This window comes from Artemia sp. Qi Xiang Cuo, chromosome 14 (genome assembly GCF_049724085.1).
Source record: "Artemia sp. Qi Xiang Cuo chromosome 14, ASM4972408v1, whole genome shotgun sequence".
NCBI lineage: Eukaryota > Metazoa > Arthropoda > Branchiopoda > Anostraca > Artemiidae > Artemia > Artemia sp. Qi Xiang Cuo.
This window is the reverse complement of record NC_142807.1, coordinates 46,233,824-46,261,325: the sequence shown is the minus strand read 5'-3', so window position 1 is coordinate 46,261,325 and position 27,502 is coordinate 46,233,824. Positions and strand designations below refer to the sequence as shown.

The window sequence follows — 27,502 nt, the reverse complement described above, 5'->3', positions numbered from 1 at the left end:
AATATGTTGTTTTTACAACAAAAATTAAAAAGAAATTGAAACTCCTTTTTTATTGATATCCGATAATACGGATAGGAATTTAAATGTTATATAGGTTTTCTATGAAAAGTGAAGAACAAGAATTTATCACGCTTAGCTCTTACATTTTCCACGAGTATTTTCAAAGTTTCTAAAGAAAAAAAAAATCAGTTTTATATATCTAGTTAATCGAAATCTTGGCAAAACTCAAAAAGTGAGAAAGGATTAATGAAAAGCTGTAATTTTCCCAGTCAGGTGAACATTGCACACACGGTAAATGTCGGGAACAGTTTATTGAGCGTCAAATTTCTACCGAAAAAGCTCTCAAAACTTTTGATTCTGCCTTTTCCGAATAATTTTGTTATGAGTTAGCCTATGAGCAGTAGGTGGCAATTCAGCCATCAGTTTCAACCCGCATTGTATGAGTACGTAGCGCATAATAACGCCTTTTGAATTTAAGAGTTAGAACTATCTGCTTAAAAAATAATTTATAAGAAATTTGGTTTCTTTTCAATCAGGTATGTTTTAAGTCAACTCTCTTAATACAAATCTAAAGTTATGTGCTACATTTCTGTACCATGACGCTTACAGCTATTTACTCCACTATCCAGAAAAATGAGGGAAGAGACATATATTGGAGTTTCCTCCATTGATCGTGCATCCACCGTAGCAATGGTTGAGATTGGCCATGAATTGGAAAACTCCTGACGCATACTATATGCCAAAATTAAGCCACATTATGCGGGTACTTGCTCTGATTTTTAAGTTTTTATTTTGTTTTCATTTTCCTTTGCAGTACCTGAAATAAACATGCTTGAAACCCTTATTTTTTTCTCTCTTGTCAAGTCTGAAAAAGTGGACTGAATATATATATATATATTTATAACTAACCAATATTGGTACTTGTTAAAAACGAAACACACTCAAGAATTATGCTTAGGTTATTTCTCAGAAAACCGGTTTCATAGCCACAAATGACGGGTGACAGAATTCATTGGACTTGTATAATTTGGGCTATATATTTGCACATTAAGGGGGGACGGGGTTAGGTTAGGGGCTCTGTCCAAATACTTTACCACCTCCCCTGTAATGTGCAAATACATAGCCCAAATTATATTATTATATAACTAAAGGTTATACGAAGCTTAAATTTCATTAGGATTAACCTACCTTCACTCTTGGGTGTCTTTCGTTGAATTAAAAAGTACCTCAATATTTTACGAAGCCTTAAAATTAAACCTGACAAGATACTGGAATTCAGACCCCCCCCCCCCAAAAAAGCAAAACAAAAAAACAGTGAGATCTCCCACGTTCTATTTTCCTTAAAACCAGCATTTATGGACGCAATTTAAATTCCTCTTGCAAATTGTTATATTCATAAATTACATAATGGTAAATTATCTGTTACTTTCGGGATTCTCCCAATCGGCGACGGGTGTAATATATTTTATTTTTATTTATAAGCTGAGAGTCAGATTTCCTGGACCCTTTGTTACAAATGATGAGATTTCAATAATTCCAACGAGAAATAGTAAGACATAGTGAGTATGTAAAAATCGTATATATAAAAATCGAATATAAAAGTAGAAAATTTAAAACTCTTCAACTTTTAGTTGACCACCATGAACCTGTGACATAATAATTTGAACATGATCAACAATAGATTTAACAGGCTCCCGCCATTGATCAAACTTACCGGTCTTGAGCAACCGGAGCAAATATTTGACAAGGAGGTCAAGCACATACAGTTTTTTGTTATGAATCAGATCAATAAAGTATTGTGTCACTATGCTTATATCTTCTGATTCCGGTTGATCACTGCATTGAAGCCATTCTTCCAGGAAGCGTTTGACATCTTCCAGTTTATATGCGCCAGCCAAGTTAGGTTCCTCTGTTCGCAAGGTATTTTCTGATTCACTCACTTTTTCTGCTATGTTTTGTTGTTTGATTTCGGTGTTTTTATGAAATAACGCCTAAAATACGACAAAATTAGCGCAAGACCTGGTTCATGTTAATGCGTTTCCATGGAAAGACACACGTTTTTGCAACATCTAGCAAGCTTTCACCGGCTAAACCAACCCTTTTTGCTATACAATTGACGCATAGCAGGTGCATATAAATATTTGTGTAGAGCCGAAAGTGATTTCTGTGGAGCTAACAAACGCATGGAAATGGAACAAAGCGAGAAGCTAATATGCGCTGCTTAAGAATACATCGAAAGATACCCGGACCATTTCTACCTTCAATTCAGTGTGACGTTCCAATTTTGTTGTGTTTAGTGTTGCGTTTTGGCTCACCCAGTATGGTGTACCGACGCACGCAGCCAAATCAGTGACGAATTATGTAACTCTAACTTAAAAGCTTCAGTTATGAAACCAAAGCTGTTTCCCAAGGTGCTGTTAAAATCGCCATTTATCTTACTATAAGTAATTGGTAATTTTCCGTAAGACCCAGCCAATATTTTATCCAGAAACAATCTTTCAATGGTATACAACATGTAACAATATTTTTGGAGTATTTTGCAACCAGAGTTAGTTGGTTTTCAGATGCACACTAGCAAGTAATTTTTTTTGTACCTGGAGCATACACACAAGCATCTATATCTCATACTGAATATATCACTATGTTTCACTGAAAGGTGGTAAGTTTTATTTGTGGTTCGGTAAGTGCCTCCTGTTTAGTTTCGCGGTTGGGGGATCCAGCTGAAAGTCTCAAGAATTTTTTTCTTTTAGGGGGTCGGGATGGGTGTACGGGGACCCGAAATTTCGTGCTTGAGGAAAGGGGCGAACTTTTTTTTTTCTCAGGTCTAAAAAGAGCATACGCTACGGCTACTATGATAGGATTAAATACATATCAAATGAATTGTGAAGGTGTAAAAAGTTGACTAGCCAAGATTGAGTGTGTTTTTATGCAGTTGAAAAGACCTGACTGGATTTAAGGATAAGTTACGGAACTGAGGTTAGGATACTAGACACCACAGTAACAACAGTGATTGAATGATTTATGGCTTTGGAACGTGGGCGTATCGAAAGTTTGATAAAGTTGAAGATATGCTAGACGTCTTCTAGAGGAATCATCTAAGGATATTTTTAGGTATGTTCTTCCATTATTCTTTTTTTTTCTATAAAAAAGCTTTACGAAAGTTATGGATCGATCCCGCTTTCCAGGGCAATGATGAAAAAGCAGTGAAGATGATTCGGTCACGGTCTGCGTACGGTAGGTTTCCAAAAATGTGGCTTTTGGTAATCCAATCCGGGCAAAACGCAAAAGAAGGACGGCCTTTGAAAGGCGAGGAAAAGGCTATAAAAAAAGATTTAAAGAGAGTAAGCATTTTACGGGAGAAAGTGAAGTTCTGGACTATCCCTACAAAAAAAAAACGTTAAAGAGATTCCAAACACAAACCTTCACGCTAGTCTGACCCGCCGTTGATGTCCCCAAATTTTTCTTCCTCCCTCGCTTAGCAGGGCTAATTTTCTTTCCTGTTTTTTTCGGACTTTTACTAGGACCAGGTCTAGGCTGAGGATCAGGACGAATTAGCTCATTACGAATTTCCTTTTGTAGCTCTTCTGGAAGCTCCTTCAAAACAGATTTGTCTACCTGAAAATAAATAAACAAATTTTAATAATGAAGTATGTTTCTAATCCTAAAGCCTTCTTTCGGGAGATTTTTAAAAGGTTCTACGGAGTCTAGAAACATTCACGATGATTCTACAGAGTCTAGAAACATGCACAATTAATATACTGCAATCAAGTTGAGAGCAATGCGACAAGTCCTATAAATCTCGAATCTTTTTTTTATAATTTTGCATTCGTGAGTATAAAACTAGTAAATGTCCATTTACTAGTCAATGTGTTTAAAAAACTGACGAGATGAGATCCCATTATATATAAATGTTATTTCAGATTACTTCAAAGTGTTTGATATCGCTAGACAAGAAAGCTAGTGACCCGGGAAAAAAAAATCAAAGAAAGTCCAAGACATTCAAGAATATTCATCTTTTGAAAAATGTAATTACACGAACAAAGGTGGCTGAAAAAATACCGGCACCAGTGATGTCAAATCTCGAAACTATAGGAGGGGAGGAGGGGGGGCAAATTTATTCTTCAAAATATAGGAGTAAATTTTATTATTTTCTCAATGAATTTACAGAAAATCATTACCTGATAATCATTGATGTTTTTACATTATATGGGGGGGGGGGGAATGTTCACGTCCACTTGATGCCACTGCATATGCCAAACAATAACAGGATAAATTTAAAAGACCAAAGAAGTAAAACCACATTTCAAGGGGCTCTGGCATGTAAGTTTCACTCATTGCCTTTCTAGCTTGATTGAGTGGGTAGAGCAGTATTAACTGGTAGCAATATGTCGGAGACAAAAGACCATTTCGACCGCCGTGTGGACGAGCTTTAGAGTTTGATTTCAAAGCTTCAAAATAAAAATAAAGTACTGGGAGCAGAGAATAAACCGCTAAAGACTGAGCTGGTCCATGTCAAGACTACTGCCCTGTGATGGGAGACATACTCTCGAAGAAACAATATTTTTATTCACGGTGTTTAAGCTTCGCAAGGAACAGAACATCCCCAAGAAACTGTATTGACATTTTTTTCAGTCCAAGCTTGGAATTACTGATGCTGATCTCTAAGATGCACATTTCTAAGAAGACGGCTCCCTTCCAATCTGGAGCTGGGCCAGGAGTTCGAATTAATTCACAAAAGCAGAAAGCTATCGAGCATATTTTGACTAGCCTCTCAGACACTGAACGCTCAATTATTATGAAAGAATTTTGAAAGCTAAAAAAAAAAAACGGGTTTCAGTGTGTCAACAGACTTTCAAGTATGAGCTTGGTAACAGAAGAAACGAATTGCTAGCGCTAGGGTATAAGCGAAAATGTTCCAAATCGACCGCAGAAAAGGCTGCAGAAATGCGTGTTGTCCAGCAAGGAATAAGACTGTGGTTAGATGCAAGAAAGCTATGAACTCACAATGGACTAAATTTCAAGACGATTGCTTTGATCCTCTGAAGTTGGCAACAGCCGTGACACCAACTCTGATGCCTGAAATGTTATCAGTCTGATTTTTTTTCCCCTTTTTTTGATAATTTTGCCGGCTGTAGTTGAATGGATAAAGGAAAATACGACAAAATAGTTATGTTACGTTTTCCTTTTTATTTCTTTATTTATTTTATATTATGGCTACAGCAGCAGAAATGGGTAAGATTGTCATTGATGAACTTTTTTTTTGTCACTTGCCGAAATGAGCGGTTTGTTTTCCATAAATATTTCAATTTTCCTTTTTTCTGTGGTAATGCATGTTTATTTACATCAGTATTCTTTTTTTTTGTTAAAGTTTCGATGAAGTTCGTTCAGGTGTGTACATTTCTCACGGCTCTTCGCTTTGCTCCGAGATGCGAGCATGTTCCCCAGAGTTTTGGGTAAGTTTTAAGTTCCTTTTATCCCCGAGGCCCACTACATTGTAGTTTTTTTTTTTTTTTTTTTTTTTTTTTTTAAGAAATTTTAGACAGTGTAATAAGTAATGAAAATGATTATTCTTTTCTTAGTGAATGTTTTTTCTCGAAGTAAATATTTTCAGTGATGAATATGCCCCAGTTATGCTCCGAACCTCAGCTCAGTATAGTTCAGTTTAACTGCCAAGGATAATGTTCGTCACTGACAGATTTAAGGGGCGAAAGCAGTCCAAGTCGCTTGGCTATCTCTTCAATGTTAAAGAAATTTTGTTTGTTTAAAGAAACAGATATATTAGAGAACTTAAATTGTGGTTCACCTGATTTGGGAGACTAATGGCTATCATTTGGTCAGGATGACTTTTTTTTTCTTATGCTCCCTCTATTTTTTAAATGCATTTTTATACAAAAACTCTTTTGGCTTTGTTCAAGAAAACGTTATTAACAACTTTAATAAAATTCATACTAGCTTGAAAATATTTTTAACCCAAACTATTTGTTCAGACAGTTTATGTTGATTTTACTCAATTAAAGGCTTTTTTTTGTTGGGTATGAAAATTGTTTGGACAGATAATGGTCGCATTTTCGCGAAATTACCCAGCCAAATCGCACGGAGTCGGTTCTATAGCCTAGCTGATACTTATTGATTTTGTCATAGTTGATTTAGTTAGATGTATCTCATTTTTTTTTTGTACCTCTGTTGTTGTTACCTCTGTTTTTTTTTTTTTTTTGTTTTTTTTTTTTTTTTTTTTTTTTTTTTTTTGAGTGTATGCTTTAAGGATGATTTGTGATATTTCTCACTTGCGATTTCTAGAGTGTAATCCTTTTAGAGTAGGAGATGTTCTTTATGTTGATTTTGTTCAAGTGCTGATTTTACCCCGTAAAGAGATAGTTGTTATGTGGATGTAGAACTTTATAATAATGTATTTGCAACCATCGTAAACAAACCTTCGGGTTTTTGTAGATGGCCGCTGTAAATTTGTTTGTATTTTTTTTATGCTAAATAAATTAATTTGAATTTGAAATTTGATAATTTGAATTAGAATTTTATCCTTTGTTTTTTTTTTCGCTGCAATCGATTTGGAGTTACGGAACCCTCAAGTTGAACAAGGGTTGTTTAATTTTTGAGTCAGTGTTGCAATGAACAGGCGCCGTTGGATAAACATGCCGTATCCGCTGTATGCCGTTGTTCAAAACTAATCGAAATATATCAAGGATTGAGCAAGTTCTATTCAAGAGATTGAAAAACTTTTTGAGCTATAGGAAAAAAGCGCAATAAAAAAGGACTTAATTTAATTAACCTGCAAAAGGGTAGGAAAAAGTTAAAAAAAAAAATATACGTGAAACGCGGAAGACCAGGACTTCCAAAGTATTTGCTTGACTTAGAGGAAGTATCTCTCCAAGAGGAAACCATTATAGAACCACCGAGACTAAAAACAATAATAGGTGGCCGCAATTTAACTTCTGAAATCTTGAAGACCGCTCGCGGATAGTCAATGTGCCTTATTTTCTGAAAAGCTACGAAGATCTTGTAATCAAACATATGTAAGTACGAACTTTTAATTTTATAGAAAAATAATATGGTTTTTCAGCCTAACCCCAAAGGTGGTTACCTTAACCACCCCCCCTCCCTCCAAAAAAAAACAAAAAACAAAACAAAGAACTCTAGAGGCTCAGAATAATTTAACAGTACTTATTTCGAAAGCGGTAAGTACAAGAGAATTGTATTGCGAGAACAGATAGGCATTTTATCGGGTAATGCCTAGATGCTGTATAAACATAGGTTAAGAATTTAATATATGCTATGCTTTACCCCCCATACCCACTAATGTGCAAATATATAGCTCAAATTTGCTTCTAAACTATTATATTTTCATCCTATTTTGTTTTATTTCAATAGCATTAACGAAACTTCACTTCTCTTGTACTTACCGCTTTCTTAACAAGTATCAATTTAACGCTTTTGCTGGAGTGTCATTTTATGGGTATTTTCCGTACTAGATTTGAAACTACTGTTTTTTAGTATTTTTACTGAGAAAAAAAGAAAAAATTCGGTACTTGTACGATATCACCCTGACAGTGGCGGATCCAGGGGGGAGGGTGTGTGTGCCCTCTCTAGCGTAGTCTAAAGTAGTGTAATTTACTTAATTAACTCAAGTTTGCGTTCATTAAACTTGCTCATAACGCAAGTTTATGGGATCAACCTATTTTGCACCCCCCCTAAAATATTTTTATCGGATCAGCCTATTTTGCGCCCCCCTAAAAAAATTCTGTATCCGCCCCTGAACCCTGACCTAATATTCTACCTCTAAGTCGAGCCTGTATCTCTGACGCTCAATTCTAATGAAATATACCTAAGTATGACAAAAATGTAATACTTTAGAAACGAATTTGGGCTATATATTTGCTTATTAGGGGGGGGGGTAAAGCATAGTGGGTCGGAAAGTAAAATTTGTTAGGTACAATTATTTTACATATTATTAATAAAGAATTTTTTTGTAAATTAACACTGTACAAATACTTTACAAACACCCCACCCCCCTTAGGTGCAAATATATTGCCAAAATTATATTTTTCCCATCTATTCTGTCACTTCTCTTTGTCTTGTCTCATGCTAAGCTGAAAGAAACGAGCGAAAAAAACCGGTTCTACAATGTGTCAATGGATGAACCACTTGAGTGGTCACGGCTATACCATACAAGTAGCCTACCTAAAATTCTCTTAAATCTTGAAAAAAATCTATGCGGGTATCTTATTTTATTCTTAAACAAGGAGTTCTCACCCTTTCCGATGTTTTCGAAAATTGGTGCCCATGCACGTGCCTGCAATTTACTTTTATTTATTTATTTATTCATTTTTGGATTTAAGTTTGATGTCTGTCAAAGTAAAATGCATAAATAAAGACTTGGACTCAGGGATGCCTTGATTTGCTGCAATAAATTTGCTTGATTTTTAGGTGGAATCCCAGTATGTGACATGCTTTAGAGGTTACCATTTGAGATATTCGCGTGCTTCAACTAAGGGTTTACCAAGATACAGCTTGGCAAAGGGATAGTTATCCGTACGAAACCAAAGAATCCGTGTAATACTTCTTGGTTCCCGTAAATAAAACACAATATCAACTGTGTGCCGCAGTTCCTATCAATCGAAGCCAGGGATGAATGCGAGAACTCAAAAATCACATGAAAAAGTGAAGTGCCAATTTTGGAACCAAAAGCTGAAGCTGTCGACCTTGAAATTTAGGAATAAGACTTTTTGCTGCCCAAACGGCTCTTGATGTGGTTATTACCCATAATCTTATCTATTGTTCCTTTTACTTGCCTAATAACTTGAAGCTTATTTTTTTTATCAGTCCCTGCTCCCTTTAATCCAAGTCTGAACTTTTTCTAATCGCAGATGGAACAAAATTATCCTGAATATTTGGAGAAATACCTACTTTTTAAAGTACCGCTCTTTACGCTAAGGTTTATTAAGACTTTGGATGTTTTGGCCATGAAAACATCCTCCCCTCCATAACTACAAAATATATAAAGAACCCCCTTTTAGAGTTTTAAGGAAATTTCTAGTCGTTTCTTATAAGTCGAAATGTATTGCAAACCAACCAACAAGGGATGGGGGCATTAATTTTCGGGGGGTCTTTCACGGGAGGAAGGGTATTTTTTTTGGGGGGGGGGGGCTATACTAATTTCCGTTTTTACTGCTGTGACAAATTTAATCTCATCCCATGAATTCCCCCCCCCCAATGTCAAATTCTTAGTCAATGTCTTGTTTCAGGTGCCAAGACATACAACTTATCGCAAAAATGATGTTCGACAGAGAGTTCAGGGCTGGATTACTTTCACTTTTCATTTTAAAATGTGAATCGTGCAGTGAAGAGGTTACTTTACACACTGAAATGCCACCAGCACCGAAAAAGACATCGATACCATCTCGCCAATCACATAGTTTGGAATCAGATTTAAACCCAGAAGAAAAACAGACTAAAAAAAGCAAAAAAGAACCAATTTTACTACAGAAAGAGTAGCCAAAAGACGAAAGGTCAGCGCAGGGACAATAAATGTTAGCACAGAAGCAGTAGTTTGCGCAACAAGCACTTGTATGAGCCATACCCAAATTCAGGAGTTTTTTTTTACACTTAGTTTAAACTGTATGTCGCGAAAAGTTTTTATAAAATATAAAATGGACATTGATGAGAACTTGGAAAAAACACTTCATAAATTTTACTGAACAATGGCAAGATTGAGCGCAGAATGGCTATAAAGCAGGCGAAAAAACCGACATGCATGGTTCAGTGGAGACTTGTTTTATACTTAATGGTGGCTGATGTACTAGAAAATATCGCAAAAGGTTTTCGACCTTGTCTGGTTGCGGAGTCATCATTTGTTTTTGTCCAAAAAAACTCGTACATATTGGAATTAGAAATAAATACTGTTGCATTTGTATGAAGCATCGAAAGAATGAAAACACTTTGCTTCCCGACCCTACGTGTTTTATGAAGTGCCAGGAACCAAACACAGGTATGGAATCTGATATTTTATTCAAGGCATTTCGAATCGCTCCAATTATGCACTCTTTAAAATATGTTAAATTTATCGCTAATGGCAACTCTAGTACCCACGTCGAGCTTACAGTCAAAGTACCGTACGGTAGATATATCGAAAAAATTGAGTGTGCCAACCATGCATGTAAGAGCCTAAAAAATAGGCTTTATATGAAGCAAAAAGAAAACCCCGATTACAGGAGGCTTCTTAGTGGTTTAAAAATAAAGAAAATGTGCGGCTTTGCAAGAATTGCAATTGCACGCACAACCAAAGAAGGGAAAGGGGTCAAAGACCTTGTAAATGAGCTGAAAGCGATACCATTGCATTTCTTTCGCGGTAATCATAGACAGTGCCCAGAATGCTGCAAAATGACAGGAAAAATTGTTGAATTCAGCGAAGAAGGTGCCCCAAGAAATATTTTTCTTAGTCATGTGTATTCAGCCTTTGACACTTTAACTAGAAGAGCTCGATTTCTCATCGGAAACAGTACTAGCAACCTTGCAGAGTATTTTATGAGCATAGTTGCTAAGCTTATCGGGGGAAAAAACATAATGGTGACAAAAAGAGCCCGATACACAACGCGTGTTACCGCTGCGGGCATAAAATATTCTAAGGGACATTTTGGCCGTTTGAATATTTTTCGCACAAGGTTTGGATCTACACCAAGTCGTGTGTTTGAAGCGACTTGCTGAGCAGCGGGCCCGAAGGGCCATAAACAAGCAGACTAGGAAAGCTAAAAGACGTCTGTTTGGAAAACCATTTAAGAAGAAAGTTTCGAGACCCGACAAAAACTACGGCCCGAATGCAGGTGTTCCAGATTTAGATCTTGATTCTCTTGAAGATGCAAAAAGTGATTTTCTGAACCGCGTTCAGTGTACTGACTTAAAATTTCATGAAATAGAAGAAGCAATCGACTTAGGATAAACTGTATTGACGACAGATGCCTGGAATACAGAAAAAATAGGATAACTGCGTCAGTAGCTGGAATCATTTGTAAAAGACGGACAAATACTGTTGCACCGTTAGTGCGCCAACTGCTTTATTCCCAAAACCGCCAGACTAAAGCAATGGAACATGGGCAAATGTTCAAACAAATAGCTATACCGGCTATTGAGAAAAAGATGAACTGCAGAGTTCATCCTTCGGGACTTTTTCGTCATACTAATCACGGATATTTTGCAGCCAGACCTGATGGAGTGGCCAATTTATTGTCTCGTGACACGGCGGTTTTAAAAGTGAATTCTTCTTTCAGTGCCAAAAATTTAAATATAGAAGAATGAAGGCTATCCCAAAAAAATATTTGTCGTGAAAACAAAAATCTTAGAGTGTTGTAACATAGATTCTGGCTATTTTGTTATTTTTTTCTGCAAAGGCGATTCGTTTATTGAGAAAATCAATCGTGACAAAGAATTCTGGCGGAAAAAATGCTACCAAAATTGCAAAAGTTTTATCTTGAAGCAATATTGCCAGAAATAGTTGACGCAAGATAGTTGACCGAGAAATATGGAAATACGAGAGCCGTTTTTATAAAAAGAATTTGAACAGTATTAACACTCACGACAGACAAATAATTTCTACTATTCGAATTAAATAAAAAAAAAAAAAATAACAACAAAACCAAGTAGATAACTGCGAATACCACACTTACTTTCCTTGACAATAAATAAAAGTTCAAATAGGGATAAATCGTTTTAATAGACAGTAATAACACTTACCTTGGTAGTATTATTAGTAAAGATGGTGGGAGCAGTCAAGATGTTAAATATAGAATAGCCAAGGCTCAGGGTGTTTTTTCACAGTTAAAAAAGTCTGGAAGAATAGGAAGATAAGTCTGCAAACCAAGATTAGAATCTTAGAAGCTACAGTGATGACAGTGGTCAAATATGGCTCAGAAGCATGGACGCTCCGAAAAGCGGATGAAGATTTGCAGATGATGAGATGTTTTCCAGAGAAATTGCTTAAGGATTGTTCTGGGTACCCGGCTGACTGACCGTATTTCCAACAATAGGCTATGCGAAAAATGTGGTTCAATACCGCTCTCTATAATGAAAGAAAGGTTGAGGTGGCTAGGGCACATTATGCGGATGAAATATGACAGATTGCCGAATATTGTTCTTTTCAGCCAACCGTCTAGGGCTAAATGGAAAGCAGATTGTCCCCGTCTGGGGTGGGAAGACGTCATAAAGAAAGATTTAAAGGAAATGGGAACTTCGTGGGCGGGTGTAAAAAGGGAGGCTTTGAATAGATTGGCGAGGAGGAGGAGCGTGCGTAGCTATGTTGGCCTCAGGCGGCTTGGTGCTGCGGTGAGTTGTTAGTAGTAGTAGTAGTAATTGACAAAAAATACTAGATATTTCTGTCAAATTTACAGTGACAGTCATCAGCAGAAACACTCACATCTATTAAAAGGATTTATCCCTATTTGAACATTTCTCTATCGTTTTTAACTGAAGTTTTTCAAGGGAAATTAAGGAACAACGTTAAAACTTACAACGGACGGAAATTCAACGTACACGAAGGGGGTCGCCCCCTCCTCAACACCTCGTTCTTCACCCTAACGTTTTTTAGTACTTTAAAAAAATATTTTTATTGTTCTAATTAAATGACCTTTGTGTTTTATGAGTGGTTATTCACTTTATGATTAAAATTTCTAATTAAATGACCCTTGTGTTTCATGAGTCGTTATTAACTTTAGCGTAAAGAGCGAGATTTTGACGAGAGGGAAACCCCCTGTATATACGTAATAATTTATGTTCCTTTTAAGCTTTATTGTTGCTGCTTACTTTTAGTTAAAAAATAATTTTTTTTTAGTTTAATTTCTGGTGGTTTTTTAAATAATGCCAAGAAATCCGGCTCCACCTCCACGGAAAAATTCCCCCCTCCCCAGATAGATCCTCTAGACAATTCAATCCTGGTGAAAAATTTACCCCGGACAATTGCCCTTAACATCTCCATCCTTAAAATTTACTCGACAAAGGGAAAGTAAGACAATAAAAAGAATTTCGTATAGGAATTTCGACAAATTTCCCTAGTATAAAATTTCCTAAGAAAATTTCACCCCTCGCCTCCCTCGGAAAATTCTCTCCTCATGTAAAATTTTCCCTGCGGAAAATCCCCAGAGCAGAAAATTCACCACCCCTCCCTCACCCGAAAAATGTATGCCAACTTCGCAATAAAAAATACTATACGTAAACAATGGGCAAATTTTATAACTTAAAGATGCATCCCCAGGGACTAAGGGGGCCATATTCTCTCCATGGTTAGGGCATTATATCTCACAATTTTGATCGAACGATTTAGGGAAAAAGGGGCGGTGAATGTCAGGGGGAGGGCTAATTGTGCTCCAATCTTTTTGGTCACTTTAAAAGGGCACTGGAACTTTTAATTTCCATCGGAATAAGTCTTTTTCCAATAATATAGGTCTATTGGTTCGATACAATAACCCCTTGGGAAAACAAACAAAAAATTACAACAAATAAACACGTATCCGTGATCTTTCTTCTTGCAAAAAAAAAAAATCACATTTTTGCAGAAGGGAGCTTGGAACTACTACAACAGGGTTCTCGGATACACAGAACGTGATAACATGATTTTCATTAAGATCTCTTGACTTTTCGAGGTTGTTTCTCCCCCCCCCCCCTTTTTAGAAATCAGGCAAATTTTCTGAGGCTCGTAGCTTTTGATGGGCAACACTAACTATCAACATAATAAGCCGATTCTTTTGATATAATTATTGACACAAGAATTCTGATTTTTTGGTTTCGGTAAAAATTAAGCAGCGTCGCTCCTTACTTACAGTTCGTAACCACAAACTATTTGATTCAAGTTTAAATTAGACAAAAATCTATGAATAAGCCTTGCAATTTGTACTTAACATTAGAAGCTTACGAAATAAGTCTCTGTAGTTAATTTGTGACGGAATTCATGATGTTTTAACTTTTTTTCCATGACATTTAAAAGAAAATTTCCATATTTCTTCGGATTCAGTAGAAAGGGGGGTCCGACTCGTGACAGTACAAAATTAGGTTATCAAAAGAATGTATCTCCTATCAGTACACCATATTTGGGCATGGAATCCCCAGGGAGAATGATTGTTTCCAAGGAGAATTGTCTCCGGGACGAAGTTTATTAATATCTTTGGAGTTCGACCAGGAGAATTGTTTCCGGGCGAATGTTTTGATCTTAGCGATGAAGAGATTAACGCGTGAAAGGGTTTCCCATTAATTTGAAATGTGACAGCGCAGGGATGCCAAAAAACAAAAGGAACACGCATAAATTACGTTTAGGGGTTATTTGGGCAAAACCGTTTTAGACATTTTAGGGAATTATTTCGGCGAAACAGTTAGGGACATTTTAAAAGATGATTTTAGAAAATGTTTTAGAAGAGGTTTTGAGTGTGGTCGTTATAATACACAAGTTCCATTTGAACAGTGTCGTGAGGTCCCTACCCCAACCCCGAAGGAAGCCCCCAACTTGAAGTACTTATCTTTTTCACCCACAACTATACTTTACAGCTTTTTGGATACCTCAACACCAAGAAATACCTTTCAAAAGGCATTTCAGAGCAAGTTACTTTCTTAATGACCATTCTAAACCCATTTTCCAACTTGAAGTACTTATCTTTTTCACCCACAACTATACTTTACAGCTTTTTGGATACCTCAACACCAAGAAATATTTTTCAAATACCATTTCAGAGCAAGTTACTTACTTAATGTACATCCTAAACCCATTTTACAACTTGAAGTACTTATCTTTTTCTCCCACAACTTTACTTTACAACTTTTTGGATACCTCAACACCAAGAAATACTTTTCAAAAGACCATTTCAGAGCAAGTTACTTTCTTAATGTCCCTCCTAAACCCATTTTACAAATTGAAGTACCAATCTTTTTCACCCACAACTATACTTTACAGCTTTTTGGATACCTCAACACCAGGCAATACTTTTCAAATGCATTTCAGAGCAAGTTCCTTTCTTAGTGACCGTCCTAAACCCATTTTAAAAATTGAAGTACCCATCCTTTTAGCTTAGAGTTTTAGTTTGGTTTAGTTTTAGTTAAAAGTTTAGAGTTTTTAGCTTAGAGTCTTAGCTTAGAGTTTTTGTTAGAGTTCTAGTTTAGTTTAGTTTTAGTTAAGAGTTTAGAGTTTTTAGCTTAGAGTCTTAGCTTAGAGTTTTAATTAGAGTTCTAGTTTAGTTTAGTTTAGTTACAGTTAAGAATTTAGAGTTTTAGCTTAGAGTCTTAGCTTAGAATTTTACTTAAAGTTATAGTTTGGTTAAGTTTTAGTTAAGAGTTTCGAGTTTTAGCTTAGAGTCTTAGCTTAGACTTTTTGTTAGAGTTCTAGTTTAGTTTAGTTTTAGTTAAGAGTTTAAAGTTTTATCATAGTGTCCTTACTTAGTTTTTTGGATAGAGTTTTTGTCTAGTTGAATTACGCTTGATACTTTATCGTTTTAGCTTAGAGTCATACTTTAGAGTTTTACTTAACGTTTTAGTTTTGCTAAGTTTTATTTAAGAGTTCAGAGTGAGACTTAGATTAGAGTTATAGTTTAGTTTAGTTTTATTTAAGAGTTTAGAGTTTTTTAGCTTAGATACTTAGCTTAGAGTTATTGTTAGAGTTCTAGCTTAGTTTAGTTTTAGTTAAGAGTTTGGTGTTTTAACTTAGATTCATAGCATATAGTTCTTTTTAGCTTTCTAGTTTAGTTTAGTTTTATTTAATATTTTATAGTTTTAGATTAAAGTCTTAGTTGAGAGTTTTAGTTAGAGTTATAGTTTATTTTAGATTCAGCTGAGAGTTTAGTGTTTTTATATGAGAGTCTTAGATTATATTTTATTTTGAAGTTTTAGTTTAGTTTAGTTTTAGTTAAAAGTTTAGAGTTTTTAGCTTAGAGTCTTAGCTTAGAGCTTTTGTTAGAGTTCTAGTTTAGTTTAGTCTTAAATTAGAGTTTTTTGTTAGAGTTCTAGTTTAGTTTAATTTTAGTTAAGAGTTTGATGTTTTAACTTTGAGTTTCAGTTAAGAGTTCTAGTTTAGTTTAGTTTTAGTTAAGAGTTTGGTGTTTTACCAGATAGTCTTAGCTTCGAATGTTTGTTAGACTTCTAGTGTATTTTATTTTTATTAAATAGTTTAGAATTTTATATTAGATTCTCAGCTTAGTGTTTTTGTTATAGCTCTAGTTTATTTTAGTTTGAGTTAAGAGTTTAGAGCTTTTAGCTGATAGTCTTAGCTTAGAGTTTTTGTTGAAGTTCTAGTTTAGTTTAGTTTTAGTTAATAGTTTAGAGTTTTAGCTTAGAGTCTTAGCTTAGAGTTTTTGTTAGACTTGAAGTTTAGTTTAGTAATAGTTAAGAGTTTAGAGTTTTAGCTTAGAGTCATAACTTAGAGTTTTACTTAAAGTTGTAGTTTAGTTAAGTTTTAGTTAAGGGTTTGGAGTTTTAGCTTAGAAACCTAGCTTAGAGTTCTAGTTTAGTTTTAGTTAAGAGTTTGGTGTTTTACCTTAGAGTCTTAGCTTAGAGTTTTTGTTAAGAGATCTTGTTTATTTTAGTTTTAGTTCTGATTTTAGAATTTTACCTTAGAGTCTTAGCTTAGATTTTTTATTAGAGTTGTAGTTTATTTTAGTTTCCGTTAAGAGTTTAGAGTTTTAGCTTATAGTCTTAGCTTAGAGTTTATGTTGAAGTTCTAGTTTAGTTTAGTTTTAGTTGATAGTTTAGAGTTTTTAGCTTAGAGTCTTAGCTTAGAGTTTTTGTTAGTGTTCTAGTTTAGTTTAGTCTTAACTTAGAGTTTTCTTAATAGAGTTCTAGTTTAGTTTAATTTTAGTTAAGAGTTTGATGTTTTACCTTTGAGTTTCAGTTAGAGTTCTAGTTTAGTTTAGTTTTAGTTAAGAGTTTGATGTTTTACCTTAGAGTTTTAGTTAGAGTTCTAGTTTAGTTTAGTTTTAGTTAAGAGTTTAGAATTTTAGCTTAGAGTCTTAGCTTAGAGTTTTTTGTTAGCGTTCTAGTTTATTTTAGTTTTAGTTAAGAGTTTAGAGTTTTTAGCTTAGAGTTTTTGTTGAAGTTCTAGTTTAGTTTAGTTTTAGTAAATAGTTTAGAGCTTTAGCTTAGTCTTAGCTTAGAGTTTTTGTTAGAGTTGAAGTTTAGTTTAGTAATAGTTAAGAGTTTAGAGTTTTATCTTAGAGTTATAGCTTAGAGTTTTAATTAAAGTTGTAGTTTAGTTAAGTTTTAGTTAAGAGTTTGAAGTTTTACCTTTAAGTCCTAGCTTAGAGTTATAATTTAGTTGAGTTTTAGTTAAGTGTTTGGTGTTTTACCTTAGAGTCATAGCTTAAAGTTTTAGTTAGAGTTCTAGTTTAGTTTAGTTCTAGTTAAGAGTTTAGAATTTTAGCTTAGAGTCATAGCTTAGAGTTTTTGTTAGAGTTCTAGTTTATTTTAGTTTTAGTTAAGAGTTTAGAGTTTTTAGCTTAGAGTCTTAGCTTAGAGTTTTTGTTGAAGTTCTAGTTTAGTTTAGTTTTAGTTAAAAGTTTATAGTTTTTAGCTTAGAGTCTTAGCTTAGAGTTTTTGTTAGAGTTCTAGTTTAGTTTAGTTTTAGTTAAGAGTTTAGAATATTAGCTTAAAGTCTTACCTTAGAGTTTTTGTTAGAGTTCTAGTCTAGTTTAGTTTTAGCTAATCTTTTAGATTTTGCGTCTGATATTCATTGCTTAGATTATAATTATTTTTTCTAGTTTAGTTTAGTTTCATTTAATATTTTAGAGTTTTTGCCTAGAGTCGTTGCTTAGATATTAGGAAATACTTGTAGTTTAGTTTAGTAATAGTTAATAATTTAGAGTTTTAGATCATAGTCTTAGATTAGAGTTTTAATTAAAGGTGTAGTTTAGTTTAGTTTTAGTTAATATTTTAGAGTTTTAGCTTAGAGACTTAGCTTAGAGTTATAGTTTAGTTTAGTTTTAGTTAAGAGTTTAGAGTTTTTTAGCTTAGAGTCTTAGCTTAGAGTTTTTATTAGAGTTCTAGTTTAGTTTAGTTATAGTTAAGAATTTAGAGTCATAGCTTATAGTTTTAGTTAAAGTTATAGTTTAGTAAAGTTATAGTTAAGAGTTTAGAGTTTTACCTTAGAGTCATAGCTTAGATTTTTAGTTAGAGTTCTAGTTCAGTTTAGTTTTAGTTAAGAGTTTAGAGTTTTAGCTTAGAGTCTTAGCTTATAGTTTGTGTTAGAGTTCTAGTTTAGTTTAGTTTTAGTTAATTAGCTTAGAGTTTTTGTTAAAGTTGAAGTTTAGTTTAATAATAGTTAAGAGTTTAGAGTTTTAGCTTAGAGTCTTAGCTTAGAGTTTTTGTTAGAGTTCTAGTTTAGTTTTAGTTAAAAGTTTTTAGCTTAGAGTCTTAGCATAGAGTTTTTGTTGAAGTTCTAGTTTAGTTTAGTAATAGTTAAGAGTTGAGAGTTTTAGCTTAGAGTCTTAGCTTAGAGTTTTTGTTAAAGTTGAAGTTTAGTTTAGTAATAGTTAATAGTTTAGAGTTTTATCTTAGAGTATTAGCTTAGACTTTTAGTTAAGGTTAAAGTTTAGTTTATTTAGAGTTAAGAGTTTAGAGTTTTAGCTGTGAGTCTTAGATTAGAGTTTTAGTTTAGTTTACTTTTATTTTAGAGTTTATAGTTTTTTAAGCTTTGATTCTTAGCTTAGAGTTTTATTTAGAGTTCTAGTTTAGTTTAGTTTTATTTAAGAGTGTAGAGTTTTTAGCTTAGAGTCTTATCATAGAGTTTTAGTTAGACTTCTAGTTTAGTTTTTTTTTAGTTAAGAGTTTAGAGTTTTACCATAGAGTCTTAGCTTAAAGTTCTAGATAGAGTTGAAGTTTAGTTTAGTTACAGTTAAGAATTTAGAGTTTTAACTTAGAGTCATAGCTTAGAGTTTTACTTAAAGTTGTAGTTCAGTTAAGTTTTAGTTAAGAGTTTCGAGTTTTAGCTTAGAGTCTTACATTAGAGTTTTTGTTAGAGTTCTAGTTTAGTTTAGTTTTAGTTAAGAATTTAGAGTTTTAGCTTAGAGTTAAAGCTTTGAGTTTTAGTTAAATTTATAATTTCGTAAAGTTATAGTTAAGAATTTAGAGTTTTACCTTAGAGTGATAGCTTAGAGTTTTAGTTAGAGTTCTAGTTCAGTTTATTTTTAGTTAAGAGTTTAGAATTTTAGCTTAGAGTGTTAGCTTATACTTTGTGTAAGAGTTCTAGTTTAGTTTAGTTATAGTTAAGAGTCTCAATTTTTTAGGTTAGAGTCTTAGCTTAGAGTTTCTGTTAGAGTTCTAGTTAAATTTACTTATAGTTAAGATTTTAGAGTTTTACCTTAGAGTCTTAGCTTATAGTTTTTGTTAGAGTTCTAGTTTAGTTTAGTAATAGTTAAGATTTTAGAGTTTTAGCTTAGAGTCTTAACTTAGAATTTTTGTTAGAGTTCTAGTTTAGTTATAGTTAAGAGTTTGGTGTTTTACCTTAGAGACTTAGCTTAGAGTTTTAGTTTAGTTCAGTTTTAGTTACGAATTTAGAGTTTTAGATTTGAGTCTTATCTTAGAGATTTTGTTAGAGTTTTAGTTTAGTTTAGTTTTAGTTAAGTGTTTAGAGTTTTTAGATTAGTGTCTTAGTTTAGAGTTTTTTGTTGAAGTTCTAGTTTAATTTAGAGTTTTAGCTTAGACTTAGAGTTTTAATTAGAGTTCTAGTTTAGTTTAGTTTTAGTTAAGAGTTTAGAGTCTTAGCTTAGAGTTTTTGTTAAAGTTGAAGTTTATTTTAGTTATAGTTAAGAGTTTAGAGTTTTAGCTTATAGTCTTAGCTTAGAGTTTTTGTTAAAGTTTAGTTTTACTTAATAGTTTAGTGTTTTAGATTAGACTCATAGATTAGAATTTTAGTTTAGTTTAGTTTTAGTTAAGAGTTTAGTGTTTTTAGCTTAGAGTCTTAGTTTACATTTTTTGTTGAAGTTCTAGTTTAGTTTAGTTTTAGTTTAGAGTTTTAGCTTAGACTTAGAGTTTTAATTGGAGTTCTAGTTTAGTTTTAGTTAAGAGTTCAGAGTTTTTAGCTTAGAGTCTTAGCTTGGTTTTATTTAGAGTTCTAGTTTAATTTAGTTTTAGTTAAGAGTTTAGAGTTTTAACATAGAGTATTAGATTAGAGTTTTAGTTAGAGTTAAAGTTTAGTTTAGTTACAGTTACGAATTTAGAGTTTTATCTTTGAGTCATAGATTAGTCTTACTTAAAGTTATAGTTTGGTTAAGTTTTTGTTAAGAGTTTCGAGTTTTATCTGTGTCTTAGCTTAGAGTTTTTGTTAGAGTTCTAATTTAGTTTAGTTTTAGTTAAGAGTTTAGAGTTTTAACTTGGAGTCTTAGCTCAGAGTTTTTGTTAGAGTTCTAGTTTAGTTTAATTTTAGTTAATAATTTGATGTTTTACCTTTGAGTTTCAATTAGAGTTCTAGTTTAGTTTACTTTTAGTTAAGAGGTTAGTGTTTTACCTTAGAGTCTTAGCTTAGAGTTTTTGTTAAAGTCGAAGTTAAGTTTAGTAATAGTTAAGAGTTTCGAGTTTTATCTTGGAGTCTTAGCTTATAGTTTTTGTTAGAGTTCTAGCTTAGTTTAGTTATAGTTAAGAGTTTAGAGTTTTACCTAAAAGTATTAGCTTAGAGTTTTATTTAGAGTTCTAGTTTAGTTTAGTTTTAATTAAGAGTTTCGTGTTTTACCTTAAAGTCTTAGATTAGAGTTTTAGTTAGGGTTGAAGTTTCGTTTAGTTTAGATATAGTTATGAGTTTATAGTTTTAGCTTATATTCATAGCTTAGAGTTTTAGTTAGAGTTATTTTTTAGTTTATTTTTATTTAAGGGTTATAGCTTAGAGGTTTAGCCTAGAATCTTAGCATAGAGATATAGTTAGAGTTGAAGTTTAGTCTAAACTATCATAACCAAAAAATTACACAATATTGCATAGAAATACCAAAACCATAGGTTAGATTAGGTTAGAGGTTAGGTTTCTCCACGTTAGGTTAGATTAGGTTAGCTAATCATGAGCGCTCATGATAAGCTAACCTAATCTAACTGCTACAAAGTCGACATGGGGGGATGTTCCAGCGAGTATAGTGAGGTTAGGTTAGGCGTGGGGGGGGATTTTCCGACGAGTATGGTTAGGTTAGGTTAGACTAGATTAAGTTAGGTTAGATTAGATTAGGTTAAGTCAGGTTACGTAAGTTAGGTTAGGCTAGATTAAGTTATGTTAGGTTAGCCAGTAAACATCTCTCCATGTTTAAGTTAGGTTAGGTTAGGCTAGATTAAGTTATGTTAGGTTAGGTTAAGTTAGGTTAGGTTAGCCTACGTAACTAAAACTCTAAGCTACGACTCTAAGCTAAAACTATAAACTCTTAAGTAAAACTAAACTTTAACAAAAACTCTAAGCTAAGACTCTAAGCTAAAACTCTAAACTCTAACTATAACTAAACTAAACTTCAACTTTAACAAAAACTCTAAGCTAAGACTCTAAGCTAAAACTCTAAACTCTTAACTAAAATTAAACTAAACTAGAACTCTAACAAAAACTCTAAGCTGAGACTCTAAACTGTAAACTCTTAACTAAAACTTAACTAAACTAGAACTCTAATTAAAACTCTAAGTCTAAGATAAAACTATAAAATAAAATAGAACTTCAACAAAAAACTCTAAACTAAGACTCTAATCTAAAAACTCTAAACTCTTAACTAAAACTAAACTAAACTAGAACTCTAACAAAAACTCTAAGATAAGACTCAAAGCTAAAACTAAACTAAACTCTTAACTAAAACTAAACTAAACTAAAACTCTAAGCTAAGTCTCTAAGGTAAAACACCAAACTCTTAACTATAACTAAACTAGAACTCTAACAAAAACTCTAAGCTAAGACTCTAAGCTAAAACTCTAAAATCTTAACTATTACTAAACTAAACTAGAACTCTAACAAAAAATATAATCTAAGACTCTAATCTAAAAATCTAAACTATTAACTAGAAGTAAACTTAAATATAACACTAACAGAAAATCTAAGATAAGACTCTAAGCTAAAAACTCGAGACTCTTAACTATAACTAAACTAAACTAGAACTCTACCACAAACTATAAGCTAAGACTCTAAGCTAAAACTCTAAACTCTTAACTAAACTGAACTAGAACTCTAACTAAAACTCCAAGCTATGACTCTAAGGTAAAACTCTAAACTCTTAACTATAACTTTACTAAATTATAACTTTAACTAAAACTCTAAGCTATGACTCTAAGCTAAAACTCTAAATTCTTAACTGAAACTAAACGAAACTATAATTCTAACAAAAACTCTAAGCTATGACTTTAATGTAAGACTCTAAATTATTAACTAAAACTAAACTAAACTAGAACTCTAACAAAAAACTTTAAGGTAAGGTTCTAATATAAAACTTGAATCTCTTAAATAAAAGTTAACTATACTACAACTTTAAGTAAAACTCTAAGCTATGACTCTAAGCTAAAACGCTAAGACTCTAAGCTAAAACTCTAAACTCTTAACTATTACTAAACTAAACTTCAACTTTAACAAAAACTCTAAGCTAAGACTCTAAGCTAAAACTCTAAACTATTAACTATTACTAAACTAAACCTCAACTTTAACAAAAACTCTAAGCTAAGACTCTAATCTAAAAATCTAAACTCTTAACTACTACTAAACTAAACTAGAACTTCAAAAAAAACTCTATGCTAAGACTCTAAGCTAAAAACTCTAAACTCTTAACTAAAACTAAACTAAACTATAACTATAACAAAAACTCTAAGCTAAGACTCTAAGCTAAATCTATAAACTCTTAACTATTATTAAACTAAATTTCAACTTTAACAAAAACTCTAAGCTAAGACTCTAAGATAGAACTCCAGACTATTAAATAAAACTAAACTAAACTACAAGTCTAACAAAAACTCTATGTTAAGACTCTAAGCTAAAAACTCTAAACTCTTAACTAAAACTAAACTGAACTAGAACTCTAAGAAAAACTCTAAGCTATGACTCTAAGGTAAAACTCTAAACTCTTAACTATAACTTTAATAAACTATAACTTTCTAAGCTAAAACTCTAAATTCTTAACTATAACTAAACTAAACTATAACTCTAAGCTAAGTCTCTAAGCTAAAACTCGAAACTCTTAACTAAAACTTAACTAAACTACAACTTTAAGTAAAACTCTAAGCTAAGACTCTAAGCTAAAAATCTAAGCTCTTAACTATTACTAAACTAAACTTCAAGTCTAAAAAAAACTCTAAGCTAAGACTCTAAGCTAAAACTCTAAACTCTTAACTAAACCTAAACTAAACTAGAACTTCAACAAAAACTCTAAGCTAAGACTCTAAGCTAAAAACTGTAAACTCTTAACTAAAACTAAAATAAACTAGAACTCTAACAAAAACTCTAAGCTAAGACTCTAAGCTAAAATTCTAAACTCTTAAATAAAACTAAACTAAACTAGAACTCTAACTAAAACTCTAAGCTAAGACTCTCAGGTAAAACACCAAACTCTTAACTAAAACTAAACTAAACTAGAACTCTTAACTGAAACTCAAAGGTAAAACATCAAACTCTTAACTAAAATTAAACTAAACTAGAGCTATATAAAAAAAACTCTAAGTTAAGACTTAGGGAAACTAGAACTATAACAAAAACTATAAGCTAAGACTCTAAGCTAAAAACTCTAAACTTTTAAATAAACTAAACTAGAACTTCAACAAAAACTCTAACCTATGACTATAAGCTAAAAACTCTAAACTCTTAACTTAAACTAAAATAAACTAGATCTCTAACAAAAACTCTAAGCTACGACTCTAAGCTAAAATTATAAACTCTTAACTAGAACTAAACTAAACTAGAAATCTAACTAAAACTCTAAGCTATGACTAAGGTAAAACACCAAACACTTAACTAAAACTAAACTAAACTATAACTCTAAGCTAAGTCTCTAAGCTAAAACTCGAAACTCTTAACTAAAAGTTAACTAAACTACAACTTTAAGTAAAACTATAAGCTAAGACTCTAATATAAAAATATAAACTATTAACTATTACTAAAATAAACTTCAACTCTAACAAAAACTCTAATATAAGACTCTAAGCTAAAACTAAAAGCTCTTAACTAAAACTAAAATAAAATAGAACTTCAACAAAAACTGTAAGCTAAGACTCTAAGCTAAAACTCTAAACTATTAACTAAAACTAAACTAAACTAGAACTCTAACAAAAACTCTATGCTAAAACTCTAAGCTAAAACTCTAAACTCTTAACTAAAACTGAACTAAACAAGAACTTTAATTAAAACTCTAAACTAAGACTCTAAGCTAAAACACTAAACTCTTAACTAAAAATAAACTAAACTAGAACTCTAACTGAAACTCAAATGTAAAACATCAAACTCTTAACTAAAATTAAAATAAACTAGAACTCTATAAAAAAAACTCTAAGTTAAGACTAAAATAAACTAGAACTCTAACAAAAACTCTAAGCTAAGACTCTAATCTAAAAACTCTAAACTATTTACTAAAACTAAACTAAACTAGAACTTCAACAAAAGCTCTAAGCTAAGACTCTAAGCTAAAAGCTCTAAACTTATAACTATAACTAAAATGAACTAGAGCTCTAACAAAAACACTAAGATAAGATTCTAAGCTAAAAAACTCTAAACTCTTCACTAAAACTAAACTAAACTAGAACTCTACCTAAAACTCTAAGATATGACTCTAAGCTAAAACTCCAAACTCTTAACTAAAGCTAAACAAAACTAAAACTCTAAGCTAAGTCTCTAAGGTAAAACTCCAAACTCTTAACTAAAACTTAACTAAACTACAACTTTAAGTAAAACTCTAAGATATGACTCTAAGCTAAAACTCTAAACTCTTAACTATTACTAAACTAAACTTCAATTCTAACAAAAACTAAGCTACGACTCTAAGATAAAACTCTAAACTATTAACTAAAACTAAACTAAACTAGAACTTCAACAAAAACTCTAAGCTAAGACTCTAAGCTAAAAACTCTAAACTCTTAACTAAAACTAAACTAAACTAGAACTTCAACAAAAACTCTAAGCTAAGACTCTAAGCTAAAAACTCTAAACTCTTAACTATATCTAAAATAAACAAGAACTCTAATAAAAACTATAAACTTATGCTCTAAGTTAAAACTCTAAACTATTAACAAAAACTAAAATAAACTAGAACTCTAAATTAAACTCAAAGGTAAAAAACAAAACTAAGAACTAAAATTAAAATAAACTATAGCTATATGAAAAAAACTTTAAGTTAAGACTAAGGTAAACTAGAACTCTAACAAAAACTACAAGCTAAGGCTCTAAGCTTAAAAATCTAAGATTTTAACTAAAACTAAACTAAACTATAACTTCAACATAAACACTAAGCAAAGACTCTAAGTTAAAAATTCTAAACTCTTAACTAAAACTAAACTAAACTAGAACTCTAACAAAAAACTCTAAGCTACGACTCTCAGCTAAAATTCTAAACTCCTAACTAAAGCTAAACTAAACTAGAACTCTAACTAAAACTCTAAGCTATGACTCTAAGGTAAAAGACCAAACTCTTAACTAAAATTAAACTAAACTAGAACTCTAAGATAGTACTCTAATATAAAACAATAAACTCTTTACTAAAACTTAACTAAACTACAACTTTAACTAAAACTATAAGTTATGACTCTAAGCTATAACTCTAAACTCTTAACTATTACTAAACTAAACTTCAAGTCTAACAAAAACTAAGCTACGACTCTAAGCTAAAACTCTAAACTATTAACCTACAAAACTAAACCTAAACTAGAACTTCAACAAAAACTCTAAGCTAAGACTCTAATCTAAAAACTCTAAACTCTTAACTAAAACTAAAATAAACTAGAACTCTAACAAAAACTCTAAGCTAAGACTCTAAGCTAAAATTCTAAACTCTTAACTAAAACTAAACTAGAACTCTAACTAAAACTCTAAGCTAAGACTCTAAGCTAAAAAACTCTAAACTCTTAACTAAAACTAAACTAAACTATAACTCTAAGCTAAGTCTCACTCGAAACTTTGAACTAAAACTTAGAAAAAATAAAACATTAATTAAAACTCTAAGGTATGACTATAATCTAAAGCTCTAAATTCTCAACCGTAACTAAACTAGACAATAACTCTAACTGAAACTTTAAATTAAGACTCTAAGCTAAAACTTTGAACTCTTAAGTAAAACTAAACTAGACTAGAACTCTAAGCTAAGTCTCTCTCGAAACTCTTAACTAAAACTTAGCCAAACTAAAACTTTAAGTAAAACTCTAAGGTATGACTCTAAGCTAAAACTCTAAATTCTCAACCGTAACTAAACTAAACTTCAACTCTAACCAAAACTCTCAGTTAAGACTCTAACTTAAAACTAAATTCTTAAGTAAAACTAAACTAAACTAGAACTCTAACAAAAACTCTAAGCTAAGACTCTAAGCTAAAACTCGAAACTCTTAACTAAAACTCAAAGGTAAAACACCAAACTCTTAACTAAAACTAAACTAAACTAGAACTCTAACAAAAACTCTAAGCTAAGACTCTAGGCTAAAAAACTCTAAACTCTTAACTAAAACTAAACTAAACTATAACTCTAATCTAAGTCTCTCTCGAAACTCTTAACTAAAACTTAGCCGAACTAAAACTTTAAGTAAAACTCTAAGGTATGACTCTAAGCTAAAACTCTAAATTCTTAACTGTAACTAAACTAAACTACAACTCTATCTAAAACTCTAAGCTATGACTCTAAGTTAAAACTCTAAACTCTTAACTAAAACTAAACTAAACTAGAACTCTAACAAAAAGTCTAAGCTAAGACTCTAAGCTAAAAATCTAGACTCTTAACTAAAACTTAACCAAACTATAACTTTAAGTAAAATTCTAAGCTAAGACTCTAAGCTAAAACTCTAAATTCTTAACAGTAACTAAACTAAACTAGAACTCTAAATAAAACTCTAAGCTAAGACTTTAAGCTAAAAACTCTAAACTCTTAACTAAAACTAAACTAGAACTCTAACAAAAACTATAAGCTAAGACTCTAAGCTAAAAACTCTAAACTTTTAACTAAAACTAAACCAAACTAAAACTCTAAGCTAAAAGGATGGGTACTTCAATTTGTAAAATGGGTTTAGAACGGTCACTAAGAAAGGAATTTGCTCTGAAATGCATTTGAAAAGTATTGCCTGGTGTTGAGGTATCCAAAAAGCTGTAAAGTATAGTTGTGGGTGAAAAAGATTGGTACTTCAATTTGTAAAATGGGTTTAGCAGGGACATTAAGAAAGTAACTTGCTCTGAAATGGTCTTTTGAAAAGTGTTTCTTGGTGTTGAGGTATCCAAAAAGTTGTAAAGTAAAGTTGTGGGTGAAAAAGATAAGTACTTCAAGTTTGAATATGGGTTTAGGAGGGACATTATGAAAGTAACTTGCTCTGAAATGGTATTTTAATATTTTTTCTTGGTGCTTAGGTATCTAAA

The 27,502-nt window shown here is 32.1% G+C and overlaps 1 protein-coding gene across 4 annotated transcripts in view; it reads right to left on the bottom strand.

The window, feature by feature from the left end:
• Positions 1-27,502, bottom strand: part of LOC148944524 (DNA repair protein Rev1-like) — a 196,631-nt gene that overhangs the window by 64,487 nt on the left and 104,642 nt on the right. For 2 of the 4 annotated variants that reach the window (XM_089100408.1, XM_089100409.1), the window contains exons 11-12: positions 3,421-3,615; positions 1,576-1,991 (exon numbers count right to left, since the gene is read on the bottom strand). In XM_089100408.1, the coding sequence (XP_088956534.1) occupies positions 1,611-1,991; positions 3,421-3,615 (576 nt within the window). In that variant the 3' untranslated portion in view covers positions 1,576-1,610. Of the gene's footprint in view, positions 1-187; positions 818-1,575; positions 1,992-3,420; positions 3,616-27,502 lie in introns of those variants that run through there. The other 2 variants (XM_089100410.1, XR_016142865.1) reach the window with 2 other exon arrangements.